We start from the raw sequence: 14,935 nt of genomic DNA, 5'->3' as shown, positions 1-14,935 counted from the left end.
CTGTATTTTAAAATCTCAGAGGAAAGTATCATTCAATTGCGTGCCACAAACCCTGACTGCATGTGGTTGGTATTTCAGACTGTGGCTGGATTTCAAATATTTCAAGCTGTTCCATGGAGCTTCTTTTCACAGGAAAGTGTCTCGCCTCTAAATTTTGCACTTTCTCCCACCCTACCAGAGACTAGTAAGCTGTTTCTCTTTAGAAGCTGATTATAAACAGGCCTTAATAGCATACAAGTTTTGGTGCATTTAGCCACCCACCATGCCCATGACATGACTGCTTAGCTTGAGTGTTCCTTCTTTCATTCATTCGTTTAATCAGTCAGTAGATGTGTAATGACAGCTACTCGGTACCAGACAGGGGTCTAAATGCTGCAACTAATGCTGTCCAATGAGGTACAGGAATGGGCAGAAATGATTTACAAAACAATTCGTCAAACACTATAATAGAGTCACATGTGGTGTGCTTTGGGAAAACAAGAGGAAGGAATTACTAACTCGAGAAGCTAGAGAATCCTGCAATTCCAGCTACACACCCCAAAGAACTGAAAACAGGGACTCAGATGGACACTTGTACATGAACCGTCAGGGCAGCATCATTCACAATCGCCAACAAGTGGAAACCACTCAAGTGGATAAACAGATACACAAAAGGTGATATATACATGCAATGGATTATTATTCAGCAATAAAAAAGAATGAAATTCTGATACTTCCTACAACATGGATGAACCTTGGAAACATTACTCTAAGTGAAATCAGCCAGACACAGAAGAATGTGTGATTCCACTTATATGAAACATATGGAATAGGCAAGTACATAGAGACAGAAAGTAGATTAGAGGTTAAGAGGGGCTGGGAGGATGGAGTGGTGAGGAGCTATTGCTTAATGGGTACAGGGTTTCTACTTGGGGTGATGAAAAGGTTCTGGAGATAGTGGTGTTGGTCGCACAACATTGTGAATATACCTACTGCCATCAGAACTGCACATTTAAAAATGGTTAAAAAAGCAAATTTTTGTGCTACATATATTTTAGCATGCGCACGCATACACACACACACACACACACACACACACAACTAGGGAATGCTTCAGAGAGAAGATGGCATCAAACTTATCTTAAAACGGTAACTGGGTGTTTTCTGGACAGTGGGTAGAGATGGTTACAGGTGGCAGGAGGGGTTGGTTGGGAAGGAATTTGTTGCCATGCTAAGGGGTTTACTTTATCTTTATGCAATGAAGGGGAATACTGAAACATTTAAGTGAACAGAATGAAATGCTTAGATTGCACTTCAGAAAAACAACTCTGGCAGAGTTATTGGACATGGACAAAACAAGAGACAAGGGAACCAAGTGACAGAAAAGAGATGAAGGTCTTAACTCAAGCATTACAGTGTGGATAGCAATAAAGGGATGGGATTGACTGCTCTGAAAATTTACTGGAAGTAAAATATGCTGAATTGCACTTGGTGATCAATTTGATTCCAGTGGAAAGGGAGGGAGAAGAAAGAAACAGGAACCCCTGAGCTTAGGTAGGTGGGCATGTGTGCTACTGCTAACAAAGATACAGAAGAGAAGCAAAGGCATGTAGTTTTGGTCTAGTTACGTGCAAGGTCTCAGAATCGAGACGCCCACTGGAGAACTGGAAACAGTGGTCTTGGACTCAGCTATGAGAATGGAACTTGAAACATGGATTTGGGAGGCACTGTATACATACAGTATTTGAAACCTCCAAATATTTAATTTCCCCTCAAAAAGAAAAGGACAAGATAAAAGAGAGCCAAGTCAGTGCTCCAACATCAGCAAAGGGCTAGCAGAAGACAAGAGAGGGGTGCTGGGAACTTCAATCACATTATTTCATTTAACCTTCCATTATGCGCTGAACTGTGTCCTTCCCAAATTCTGATGTTCAAGACCTAATCCCTAGTACCTCAGACTATAACTGTATTTGAAGATAGGGTCTTTAAAGGGGTAATTAAAGTGAGGTCACTGGAGTGGACCCTAATCACATATGACTGGTGTCCTTCTAAGAAGAAAACATCAGGACACAGACAGGTCCAGACAGAAGACCAGGTGAAGACACAAGGAGAAGACAGTCATCTAAAAGCCAAGGAGAGAAAGAGGCCACAGAAGAAACCAACTCTGCCGACACCTTGATCTCAAACTTTGTCCCTTGAGAATCCTAGAAGATACATTTCTGTTGTTCAATCCACCCAGTCTGTGCTACTGTGTTATGGCAGCCCTGGCAAACTAATATACCTTAACAACACATTTGTCTGACAGATGAGGAAATCGAGGCTCAGAGACATTAGTTAACTCGCCAGCTATTGGCAGAGAGATTTCAATCCATACTGAATGAAGACCTTTCAAATCCAGGCTGAATGAAGATCTTTTTTGCCTCACTGGCTAATGGTGTAATAGAAGCCTGAAAAATGGATGTCAGAGAGGAAGGAGGAAAAAGACAAGAATTCTGGAAACTGAGGCAGGATGGAGATTTAGGCGGGTGTGGTGAACAGGGGCAACAGGAAATTAGAGATGAAGCAGAATTAGCACTAAAAATAGGCAAAAGCTTCAACAGCGATGAACAGGGTAAGTGCCTTTCGGGAAGTGGCAGTCAGATGACGATGGAGGAAGATCAAGAAAGTTAAGGCAACTCAGCAAACGGAACCTCAACAGAGACACTCACTTCTGAATTCAAACCAGTGCCTGACTCACAGATACAGAGAACAAACTAGTGGTTACCAGTGGGGAGCGGGGGAGGGGCGATGGAGGGGCGGGGAACTGGGAGGCACAAACTACTTGGTATAAGATAGGCTCAAGGATGTATTGTGTTGTACAACACAGGGAGTACAGCCAATGTTTTCTAATAACTGTAAATGGAAAGTAACCTTTAAAAATTACATAAAAATAAAAAAATTTTTTAAAGAGAGTAAATGTTGGGGGCCAAGACGACCAATACAAGAACTTGAACAGGACCATAAAAAAAAATAAAACAAATGCTTGACAGAAATCTGGGTGACAAGTAAGGGTGAAAAGTAGTACATGCCCAGCTCTCCTTGCACCATCCTTCATAACCCTGATGGTCTTTCTCGCAGATAAAAGGAGACAAGGGTAAGGAAATGGAAAGTCACATTTCGACAGATTCCTTGACTTATACATTTACTAGTTGCTCAGGTTTTTTTTTTTTTTTACCTTTTCAGAAATATAAGAAAATGATACTTTATTAAACCCAAGAGAGTATTAGACTAAAAATTTTAAACAAAGGGGGAAAAAAACCCAATAAATGAACCAGGGCAAACTCCCCAGGGGACCTGCCTCATGGGTGGCAACACTTTGGAGAGAGACTAGCCTGATATCTCTGTGGCACAAGACAGCAGAGAGGAAAAGCCTTAGAGCCAGTCCTGATTGTGCTTCCTTCTCTCTCCCTTCTGGAACCTTCTGAGTCCCAAAAGGCCATTGACGAGTTATCCAATTTCCTGTGAAGTTAGGAAGCTGCTGGAAACTGGGACAACACATTTTACCTACAGAAGGGAAGCCTTTCCAGGTTCACTGCTGAGTCATTGAGCTTCTCAGGCCTCACATTGCTGCATAGCTGCCTCTGAATTTATACTAAACCAAAGAGCTGTGAGTTTGGAAACCTTTGGCTATGAACAAAAACAGACTGTGGATATGCTAACTGGGTTTTGCTACCCTAAGAAAATCCAATCCACTTAGTAAACAGCCATGTCCACGCAAACACGAGTTAGAATAAACACACTCTCATATGATCCAGCAAAATCCCACTCCTGGGTATACACCCATACAAAACTATAATTCAAAGATACATGCACCCCTGTGTTCATAACAGCACTATTCACAAAAGCCAAGACGTGGAAGCAACCTAAATGTCCATCAACAGATGAATGGATAAAGAAGATGTGGTAAATATATACAATGGAATACTACTCAGCCATAAAAATGAATGAAATAATGCCATTTGCAACAGCACAGAGGGACCTAGAGATTTTCATACTAAGTAAGTCAGAAACAGAAAGACAAATACCATATGCTATCACCTATTATGTGGAATCTAAAATATGGCACAAATGAACTTATCTACGAAACAGAAACAGATTCACAGACATAGAGAACAGACTTGTGACTGCCAAGGGGGAGGGGGGTGGAGGGAGGAATTGGGAGTTTGGGATTAGCAGATGAAAACTATTATATACAGAACGGATAAACAAGGTCCTACTGTATAGCACAGGGAACTGTATTCAATGTCCTGTGATAAACCATAAAGGAAAATAATATACACATATATACATTTGTTTTCATAACTGAATCACTGTGCTGTACAGCAGAACTTAACAGAACACTGTAAACCAACTATACTTTCATAAAATAAATTTAAAAACAAAAAGGAATAAACACACTCTTCACCCTCGCCCCCTTCCTGTCCTCACCACTCAATGGTGTCACCACCCTCCTAGTTCCCCAGCTTGGACATCTCAGTAATTTTTCATTCATCCCTGCCTTCTGCTGTTCTGCTTCTAATCCTTCTCCAATTCATGGCTGAGCCTTTGATTCTAAAGGGTCCGACGGACTCCCTTAGAAAACAGGGGCTCCTCCTCTCGGCAATGACTCTCAAAGGCAACGGTAGCAGAGGGTAGCAGAGAGGGCAGCAAGGGGAGACGTGGGACTCGGAAAAGCTCTCCAAGTCACACTGCCAGGACTCCGGGTTGCAGGAGGAGGCTTCCTCCTACTTGAGAGCCACAGCCAGCCTCTGCGTGAACACCATCCCTGCCTAAGTCAGCTCCAGCTCCCCCTTACCGCTGACCTTGAGAGCCTCCCGCCTCTGTGCCCTCTCTTCTCTGTGCCCCAGGCCCTCCTCTGCATTTCCTCTTGGCTCCCTTCCTGAAACACAGGTCTCATTTCCTGTCGATGGCTCCCCATTTTCTATAAAGTTCACACTCCTCAGCAAGGAAGCAAGGTCCTTCTGGCTGTAATCTTACTTCCCGCTCCTCTGTTCACTAGCCCAAGTTCAAGGCACGTCTACATAGTACGTGCTGAACAAACCCTGCCCGAGCTGTCCCACACCACCAGAGCTTTGCTCTCACACTGCCAAGAAGGGTTTTTCTTCTACCTCCTCTCCCTAAAATCCTGCTCACCCTTCCTGGCCCAGGTCAAGTGCAATCCCAGTCCTCTCCTCGTAAAGCTTTCTCCTTTATCCCAGGCAAAAATGAATCTCACTCTCCTCCCTGCCGATGTACATTATCTGAACTTCTGCTATAGCAGTGAGCACATCCTACCTTGTATCGTAAGTTATGTGCAAGTATGTATTTCTCCTCTAGAAGACTGGAGCTTCCGGACAGCGCAGAGCAGGAACATGCTATCTTTAAAATCTAAGGCAGTTTCTTACGATCATCCCTACCCCCAGGGCAGAGGGGTGTGCCACACAACCTATAATGCAGGCGTTATTTTTCTTCCCATTTTACCAAAGAGGAAGGAGAAGCTCTGGCCACACACGCCAGCAAGGGGCAGAATGGGGAGTCACACCCAAGTCTGTGCAACGCTGTAGATGTTGCTTTTCACACGTGAACTAGGAGCCCAAAGGATGAGTTCTGCCAACTTGTACCCATTCTTTAGGTCTCAGTTTAATCACCACCTCCTCTGTTTGCCTTTCAGCACTTCTGCGCAGAATTTCATCTTTGGCCCATTGTATTCACTTGAATGAGTATTCAACTACAGGATATGTGCCCACCCGACTTTTGGGTATAAACGAATTACCCGTAAAAGGTAGTTTTACCTTTTAAAAGGAAAAAACGAACAAAGTAAAAGATAGGACCATAAACATTAATAAAGACGATTCTGAGTATTTTTAGGTGTCCCATAACATGAAGGCAACATCCGAAGTTGAGTCTCAATTCTAACTGCCAGGTTGAGCACGTGGCCAATGAAGGGACGAGGCGTGCTTTAGGGAAAGTCCTCCCCATCCCTCGTAGGAGCAGGTGCCGCAGTGTAAACCTGCCCCCCGCCCACCCCAACCAGCAACAGCACATTCCCATGGAGGAGCAAGGGGATGAAGAGCTCAGGCCTGGGGGCCAGCAGCCCAGCATCCCTCCTAGTCACGTTGTGACTTCCACGCCCACCCCTGGCCCTTGGCCTCCCAGACTTAGGCAGAGGACACAAGCAAGACTTTCATGGCTACCCGCCCACACTGTAAACCTACCCCTGGCACCTTTTCCAAACCTGAGAAGGTGTAGATAAGGCCCCCAACTGAAAACGATTCAAAAGTGATTTTAATCTGAGAAGCAATAAGTAAATTATAGGTTTTGTGTGCACCAACATGTACTTTAAGCCATGTGAAGCCTGTCATTTCCAGGCAGCTGCTTAAGAAACAAAGGGACTTTGTACACAGACATTCCCTAGTCCTGGAGTCATTTTACATCTCTCAAAGAAAAACGATGGGAAAAATCCACGTTGAAGAAGGCAGGCACATTTCTTAAGGAACTCAAAAACCATTCCCACATATTTTGCAAAACCTTGAAAACTAAAGATAATACACTTCCTTTTCAGTTACCAAAGTCAGCATTAAAACCTCAACCCAAGGGAACAGGGACTTACTCTCCAGATGTCTTACTGTGATTTGGGAGCAAGTCAAAGCTGCCTGTCTCTATGGGGAAATAAACAGATATCTAATTAAAAGTTTACAGTCGAATCATCTTAGAACAGTGGCTCTCTCTACTTATTGCCATGAAGAGAGACTATCTGTTAAGCGTAGTTCTTCACGTCCATGTTGAAAAGCTGTTCAATTATCCCAATTTATAGCAACAATAATGTTTAGGTTCCCACTGAGGCCAACTCGCAACAGCCATCCATTTTGAAAGGGGAATTTGTGAGAAAGTTAGGGATTGCTTACCTTGAAGGTCATGATGAGATGAGTGAAATGGAATTCTGCTTCCAAATCCAGTTGGATAGTTACATTTTCCACGCCTATAGGAGATTTTTTTGAAAAGACAAAAGGAAACAGCAAGGTAAACAGGAACATCTGTGAACAATTGAGACTGTTCTCTTCAAGTATCCTTAGGCTCCTCATAGAAGTTCTCTCTGCAGTCCATCTTAAGCTGAAGATAAATAATGATAAAACCCTGGCTTGATTCAGGTGATGGAGCACATCTCAGATTGATTCTTCAGTTGTTCATAAATCATTCTGGAGTTCAACGTATTGAATGTGCTCCCTGGTACAAGACATCTGGCAGAATGTCAGAACGACAGCCTTTAGTTTGCTGTCAAGAAAGACATCTTTTGCTTAGGAAAAAAATGAAAAGTCTCCCCAACCCACTAAGCCAAGGGACTCTCAAAGGGGAAACAAGAGTGGGCACTTCCTGTGCACAGTAGGGGTTCAGCTTTGCTGTCTGAAGCCCAAGAACACAATCCTCTTCCAGTCGAAACACAAATATTCCTTTTTTTTCTGTGCAGCAGCAAAGAAAACAAATAAGAGTCCACCACGTTTTGTGAGTTACACTACAATTTAGAAAAACCTATCCCTGATGGAGAAGCCTTTGGGTGCATTTCCACAACTGAGAAACAATGCCAAAGAGACAAAGAATGGGTCAAATAAATAAACTGGCCCAGAACAAATACTAACATCTTCCCTTTCAGGGGAAAGCCTGAACAAACAAATGAGCCTCTGCACTACGCCCTGGGGGTCAACCCACTGGAATTCCAGGGACAGAAAGCACCTCCTCCCCAATCCCTTGGGCCCTCAAGCCTGCCTGTTTAATGAAGGAGACCTTTCCACATTTCCTGTGCTCGAGAGAGCTTTTGGGGGTCCATCTTCTGATGCAAAAGAAGTCTTAAATGCAGGAAGACAGGAATGTGTCGGGATGAATCATGTCACAGGCTGGTGTATTTTCAGGAAATCAGTAGGACTTTTGAAATAAACTCTCCCACTGGACAAATGCCAAGTCAATTGGGGATGGGGGTGGGGGGGAAGTGGTCACTGGAACGGATATGAGTTAGTTGGAATGTTAAAGAAAAACATTATAGCCGTGCTAACTAACCTTATCTAACTTACTAGAAAGAACTGTACTACAAACCTACTCTCCGCCTTTCTTTTTGAGCGACCAGGTTAGCTAAGCAACTATCTGCCTCTCCTTTCCCAGGCTTTTAAAAACCTGCACTATTTGTTAAAAATGAAGAGATAATGAAATAGTGTAAAGTAACGAGCAAGACTAGGACCAGTTCTGTAACATAAGAACGTATCCGGCAATGGGGGCTTAAAAAGCGCATTCCATTTTAGATTCCTAACCTGATAAAGCACTGCAGGTTTGTTTTTTTTTTTTTTTAATATGGGAAGAAAAATCCACGGAGAAAAGAAATGAGATCATTCTTCTATGGTGTACTTGATTTCTGTCAGACCTAGGAATAAAGCATCGTGAGGGATAAGTTAAAAGTAGCTGCACATTCCAAGACTGTTTCTGGGCCTGAGCACTGATAATTTAACACGTCACGTAAAGCTCATCTTAGACAAAACATACAGAAAATAGATAAAATCACATTCATAAAGAAAGTCTTCAGTTGTGACCTATCAGACAGCAGAGAGATGAGAGGGGACAGTAACAGTCTGACTTTCTAAAACTAAGTTCTATCCATCTAATCTCATCTGATCTCTTGTGACAGAGTGACAGCGCCCTCAAACCCCTCTATTTGAAAATCCCTTCTTTCTGGCATTTGGCCTCTTTTGTCCCACAAACTCTAAGTTGTAGAGACTGATTAACTCCTGATGTAACCAAGAAAAACCCTCCGCTAGAACAAAAGCACGTGACGAACTATTTTACTGGCTATCAACTTGATACTGATGTTGAGGCATCCTTCTTCTAATTGTGCTTCGGTCTCACTGGGAAAACGTGGACGGTCAGAAACGTCCCACATTTGTCATAAGCTCTATGTGGTTTCAGAAGTCCCAGGCTTTCTCTGCCCAGGCTTAGATTCACTTCTTTGAGAGTCCTTTCTCATAAATGTTTTGTAAAAAAAGATCTAATGGTCAGGACCTCCCTGGTGGTGCAGTGGTTAAGAATCCACCTGCCAATGCAGGGGACACGGGTTCAATCCCTGGTCCGGGAAGATCCCACATGCCGCGGAGCAACTAAGCCCGTGCGCCACAACTACTGAGCCTGCACTCTAGAGCCCTCCAGCCACAACTACTGAGCCCACGTGCCGCAAGTACTGAGGCCCGTGCGCCTAGAGCCCGTGCTCCGCAAAAAGGAAGCCACCGCAATGAGAAGCCCGCGCACCGCAATGAAGAGTAGCCCCCGCTCGTTGCAACTAGAGAAAGCTCACGCTCACGCGCAGCGAGGTAGACCCAACGCAGCCAAAAATAAATAAATTAAAAACAAAAGATCTAATGGTAACATTGTTAATGACAAACACATTAACTCTACCTTTAGTCCTCAAATTTCAGCATTCAAGTTTGAAACAAATGCAAAACTAATTTGGGCTTAGTTGTACCACAACAGTAACATCATATTTGATGAATTTATTAAACCAAAACCCAAGAGGCAAAGAAAGGAAAAACGGTGGGATTCACACACTCACTGGAAAAGCTGACTTGGGGTCATTATCCAAGTTGAGTCTGAAAAACTACATCTAGTGTGTATTCAGAGTATTATGATTAAATGTTCTCTAGATGGAAGGAAGGTGGTGGCCGTTGATTCTGCCCTTTCCTTTGGGGTTGATCAAAATGAAAGATGCTGTTTTGTGGAGGAATAAGGGCCTGAGATGGTGCAGGGCCTTCCCACGGCCTCCCCAGACTGCCCCCGGTCCATGCCCACGCTCCCCAAGGCCCCCTCAGGATGAAGACTATGAAATACTCCTTTGGTCTCGCATGAAAGACTTCTTTCTTATAGGAAGTGCATACTTCAGGAAGAAGGATCGGATTTTACCAAGAGAAGTTAGTGCTTCAGGCAGTAAATCTGTCAAAGGCCATAATTCCAGGATAGAGAAACCAATCGTAATTACAAACACCCAGGAGCCCGTAAACCCCTTCCAGGTGACCAATCACACTCCTTGGAACTTAACCCCATACAAACCACATACCATTTTCGGATTGCCACCAGATCTTAAGACGGTTTGGAGCAAATGTCGTGACCACATTTTCAATGAGATGACTGTCAGGGTTCAGGGTTTCATGATAAGGATCTTGTGAATTGCATATGAAGCATTTTTTGTCCTCCTGAAAGCAAAGTCAGTTCTATGAGTCTATGAAGTAATCGCGCGCGCGCGCACACACACACACACACACACACACACACACACACACACACACCAAAAATCAAGCCCACAATACAAAAACCCATCCTACTTGCTTCAAGAAAAATGCATGTGCCAAAGTTAAATGACCTGTCATATGTCTTTCACTTTTTAACTTAACTGAGTATGAAATACTCCTGAAATTTTCCTCTTCTCTTGCAACTTCAAGGTCAAAAGTAGAAGAAGGCATTGTTTCCACAAGCTATTAATTTAATCAAAATGAAACTTCTAGGCTTAAGTCTTAATCTCAGTGAACAGCTGGAGAAGTTTACTCTTGAAGCAAACTGCAGAGGAAGTTTTAGAGAATTTTTGCTGACATAAAGCAAACTGAAAATAAAAAGAGAACAGTTCAATTGGCCTGATTTTCGAAAACCTATATAAAGCAGAAACCAAGTATTAGGCAGACGTATTTAAGAAGCTTTGGGAACTACAGATAAAGATTTCTTAGCTTCTTCTCCTCTGCCCCAGCAGTGAATTCACAGTGGCAGCGAGCAGGCTAGCCTACAAACTGCTCAGAATATCCAGGAAGGACACCAGACTCTCATGTTGGGAGCACTGAAAACTGGGACCAATTCAAAGAACACCAAATTGGACCCGAACTGAAAATATACTTTAGGTTTTAGAGCAGCTTTGAACTTCTCTCTTGTCATTTTCCTTTTCCCTAAAATGAGGGTCACAGCCAAAAGAGCCCTCTTTGCACTCCATCACAGTGAATTTTAAACAGCATCACTTAAAGTTCCCTTTTCCACATAAGGCTTTGCTCTCTAAGATTTTCTGAAATGCGTATTATTCTTAGGTCTGAAAGTGACACTGAGATGGAAATCTATAGAGACCCACACACATCTTACAAACAACATTTAAGCAAGGGTGATATTCTTATAAGGACAATATCAACTGACTGTACTTTTTATGTTTGTATTTATTTAGCTAGCTATTACTTATCACCTTCCTCCCAAAAGGATTTAGAGACTGGCAAGATGTACCAACTAGAAAATAGAAGCCAGAAGTCAGGAATACAATGGGACCCTGGACAAAATACTTACGCTTCCTGCCTCAATTTTTCACCTGTTCAACGTCTGAGAGAAGTACACACCCAGTGCCTTTCTTTAGGCTCTAATATCTGTGAAGAGTGCTCCACAATTTCATGGCTAATCACATAAACCAGAGAGTCTGGCTCTACTTGCTTTTAAGGCAAATAGTCCAATTCTCATTCTGGTCAAAGCTGGTTTCAGGATCTGGTGATTTATTTACAGGATGTCCTGGCCTCGGAGGTAAATGTTAGCATAATATTTTAGGTAAAATTTACATGCTAATATTAGAAAAGGTAACATCAACTGCCTTCAGTAACTTGTAGCCAAGGAAACTAATACTGGAGAACAATTACCAGAACTTAAAAAAAGTTTAATTACAGCCTCCCTTCTAATCAGGAGGAAGCAGTCTAGACATCTCCGTATAAACCTGGAAGCAAGTAAGCGGAATCCACTTTACCACATTCCTTTGGTTTAATTTATCAGGTCTCCAGAATGGGCTCTCCTTCTGCTTTGTAAACGTGACTCCATTTGAAGGCATCTGTGTGCAAACCACACGGTATTCTGTCCCACTCCTGAAGGGCAGATCTGAAGGTGGGTGCAGTGACCAAGTTTAGAGCAAGTGGCTTGGCACTTGCCCTGCGCAGGAGACTAAGCCCTATGCTGGCTTTAGAGGCCAGAGATACCTGCCTCCCTTTTCAAAATCAAGGAAAGGGATTCTGAGTCCGGGTCGATTATGCTTTGTGTCTTCTTCTAAAATTAGTTTTATTAAAAACGTGACCTTTGAAAGCTAAGATCTGGGTCTACTTTTAGAAACAGATAACACTCAGAAATTTCATTTTGGTCCTCCTCTATCGGGTACCATGGCAACCAGGGCATTTTGAAAAAGCAAGCATCTGATCCTGCTATCTAATGGAAGTAGATGGGAACAGCACCAAATGAGGAGAGAAAAACATTGGAGTGTTTTTCTCCATGACTGGAGTGACCTTGCAAGGTGTCTATCAGTGCTGGAATACTCTTTATCCAAGTTAAAGATTTGGGAAAAACCCAAGATCACCACTCAGTACATAAAAAAGAAGAGGTTAAACCACCTTTTATATACATTTCCAAAGAGGAAAGGATTAAAAAACAAACCAACAAACAAAAAAAAAGACACGGGTCTTTTAGAGGTCAGGGCTTGGGGGCAGGGGCCGCCAGACCTGTCTGCAGCCCTGCCTTTCCACACTGACCGTGGCAGCGGCAGGAAATGTTTGGCGGATGCAACTGTGCAAACTGTGAGCCACCACAGTGCAAAAGGGTGAGCTACCAGCCTAATCCCGGGACTCCCTGGCTGCGACGCTTCCTATCTGGATCGCTGGCAGGATGCAGAGTCCCCTGGGCCTCCCCCTTCGGTCTGGACTGGAGGAGGCGCGCGCAGAGCCTGGAACCATCTCACCCCCTCACCTGGAGGTGGCTGACGATACAGTAAGGCTCGGGTTTGTACAGCCCGCAGGTCGAGGTCACCGAGAGCTTGTGTGCTCGGCCGATGAGAAGGTCGCCGGTGGCCGGGTAGCAGCTGCCCTCCGCGCAGCCGTAGCTGAACTCGGGTTCTTGAGCACTCACTTGAGCTCCGCACAGGGCTGTGGAAGGGTCAGGCGACAGGGTAGGGCACAAGCAGGGAGCGGACCCCAGCAAAGGGAATAAGCAGGGGCGGGCGGGGAGAGGGGAGATTCAGAAAAAAAGCAGGATACACAGAAAAGAGACATAATGGAGAGAAGAGCGAGGCCGGGAAGGCAGGACGTGGAGAGGAGGATTCAGACAGAAACAGAGACGTCAAGTTTGTCCAGCAGCCGAGAGCATCACTTCCCAAGAAACCCACCGACACTCGCGCCCACCCTAATCTGCCCGGGAAGCAGCTCCGGGCACTTCGACACGCCTGGACCTGGGCGCCGGGAGGCAGGTGGCCAAACGCCGCACATCCGTACTCGCGCACGTGTGTGTCTGTGAACCCGCGTGCACGCGGCAGCCTGCGTATCCTCGGCGTGACAGCGCGAGTGTGTGCACGGAAATCTGCGAGCGTGCGGGCGCGTGAGTGTGTGTGCATACACGCTCCGAGGACGCGGGCGCTTCGCCGGGGGACGGGGGATGGTGGGGCTCGCGGGGGACGCCACTTTCCCGAGCGAGGGGCCGGTGGACAGTCCCTGCGGCTTTGGATTGGCTTCAACAATTCGTCATTCCAGGGACGCTCCCGGTCCAGCTGTTTCTGGCGCCATCCGGGGGCAAACCGCGATGGTTAATTAAAGCCACATGGCCCCAATCTGTTCCCAGGACGAAGCCTGCGTTCAGCTCCGGGCACTTTCCCGGAAAATGGGCTCCCGGCGAGCCCTCCACCCCACGAAGCCTGACCCCAGCGACGGAGAGACCCACCGAGAAAGGGCCGGAGATGCAAAGCCCAGAGAGGCAGCCGCGGGAGCACCCGGAGCTCTGGCACAGTCCCCCGCGATGCAGTCGCCTGCGGTCCTCGCACGCCGTCCCCGGCTACCACCCAGGGCGCTGGCGTTTAATCCCAGCGCAGAATTTCCACCGGGTCCCTCTCCCGATCCCCCAGGCTCCCCCGAAGCTGGGACCAACGGCTTGGTTTATTCTTTCCCCGCGTCCAAGCCCACGCCCTTCCCCCACCGTTTCCTCGGAATTACCTAAGAAACTGAACGCGAACATCTGGAGCCGACCCATGGCCAGTCCCTGCAGCCGAGAGGACACGGCAGAGGAGGGGAGGACACGGCCGCCGAGCCGCCGGCTCTTTTCCGCCGTCTTCCTTTCTGGAGAAGGGGAGAGGAAAAAAAGGCAAATATTCAGGGAGAGGAGAGGGGCCCTCGCATTTCCTGCCGCTCCCACGGAAGCGGGGGGGGGGGGAGGGAAAAATCGCGCCGCCACTTTGTTCTCCTCACCCGGCGGGGCGAGCGCTCTCCCCGCTCCTGGCAGCCCCGGAGCCCAAAGAAGGGAATTAGAAAGTTTCGCCCTGGGAGGAACCGAGGGTGGCGCCTCTGCTCATGCGCACACGCGGAGCCGGGGCGGAGGGGGCGGGCGGCGGGCGGCCCCGACTTGGCGGGGAGTGGGTGAGGGCCAGGTCCAAGCCTCCCCCGGCGCCTCTTTTGTTTTAAGGCCGCATCTGTGGGCGCGGTGGGGCTGTGGCTCTTAACGTTCCCAGCGCAGAGCTGCGGGGCGGCCGCCGGGTGCGCGTCCCGAGCGGTGCGCAGGGCGGGGGCGGGAGGTGTTCAGATCGATGGGTGAGGAGGCGGGTCGGGACCTACGGGGCGTTCGTGCATTTACATTTGTAAGGAGTGAGTCACGAAGAGGTGCCCAAGGCTATAAACTCTCGGCACCCAGCGCTCCGGGAGGGCCGGTTAAACCCTTTAGAAAGAGGGTCGACCTGGCAGGTTTGCTCCTGAGAAAGCAGAGAAGCCCCCTGTATTGCTGAGCCCGGGCTGGGCGCCACCTCTGATGTCTTCATTCGAAGGAAGGAAAGTGCTCTTCGCTCCGCTGCCTTTGCGCACCAGCTCAGGACCTGCCTGGAGTCCCTGCTACCCAGGTGGCCACAGCATTGAATTACCCATCTAATTCTGTTTATTTTAAA

At 46.3% G+C, this 14,935-nt stretch overlaps 1 protein-coding gene across 1 annotated transcript in view; it reads right to left on the bottom strand.

The window, feature by feature from the left end:
- LAMB1 (laminin subunit beta 1) overlaps positions 1–14,485 on the bottom strand; it is a 75,716-nt gene extending 61,231 nt beyond the window's left edge. The window contains exons 1-5 of the mRNA XM_082399701.1: positions 14,250–14,485; positions 13,998–14,120; positions 12,766–12,941; positions 10,082–10,217; positions 6,903–6,976 (exon numbers count right to left, since the gene is read on the bottom strand). Of these exons, the coding sequence (XP_082255827.1) occupies positions 6,903–6,976; positions 10,082–10,217; positions 12,766–12,941; positions 13,998–14,034 (423 nt within the window). The 5' untranslated portion in view covers positions 14,035–14,120; positions 14,250–14,485. The remainder of the gene's footprint in view (positions 1–6,902; positions 6,977–10,081; positions 10,218–12,765; positions 12,942–13,997; positions 14,121–14,249) is intronic.
- Positions 14,486–14,935: the final 450 nt, after the last annotated feature.

The sequence above is a fragment of the Balaenoptera borealis genome (assembly GCF_965194805.1).
Source record: "Balaenoptera borealis genome assembly, chromosome: 7".
In the NCBI taxonomy this organism is placed as follows: domain Eukaryota; kingdom Metazoa; phylum Chordata; class Mammalia; order Artiodactyla; family Balaenopteridae; genus Balaenoptera; species Balaenoptera borealis.
The sequence above is the reverse complement of the archived record's forward strand: the minus strand, read 5'-3'. Positions and strand labels throughout refer to the sequence as shown.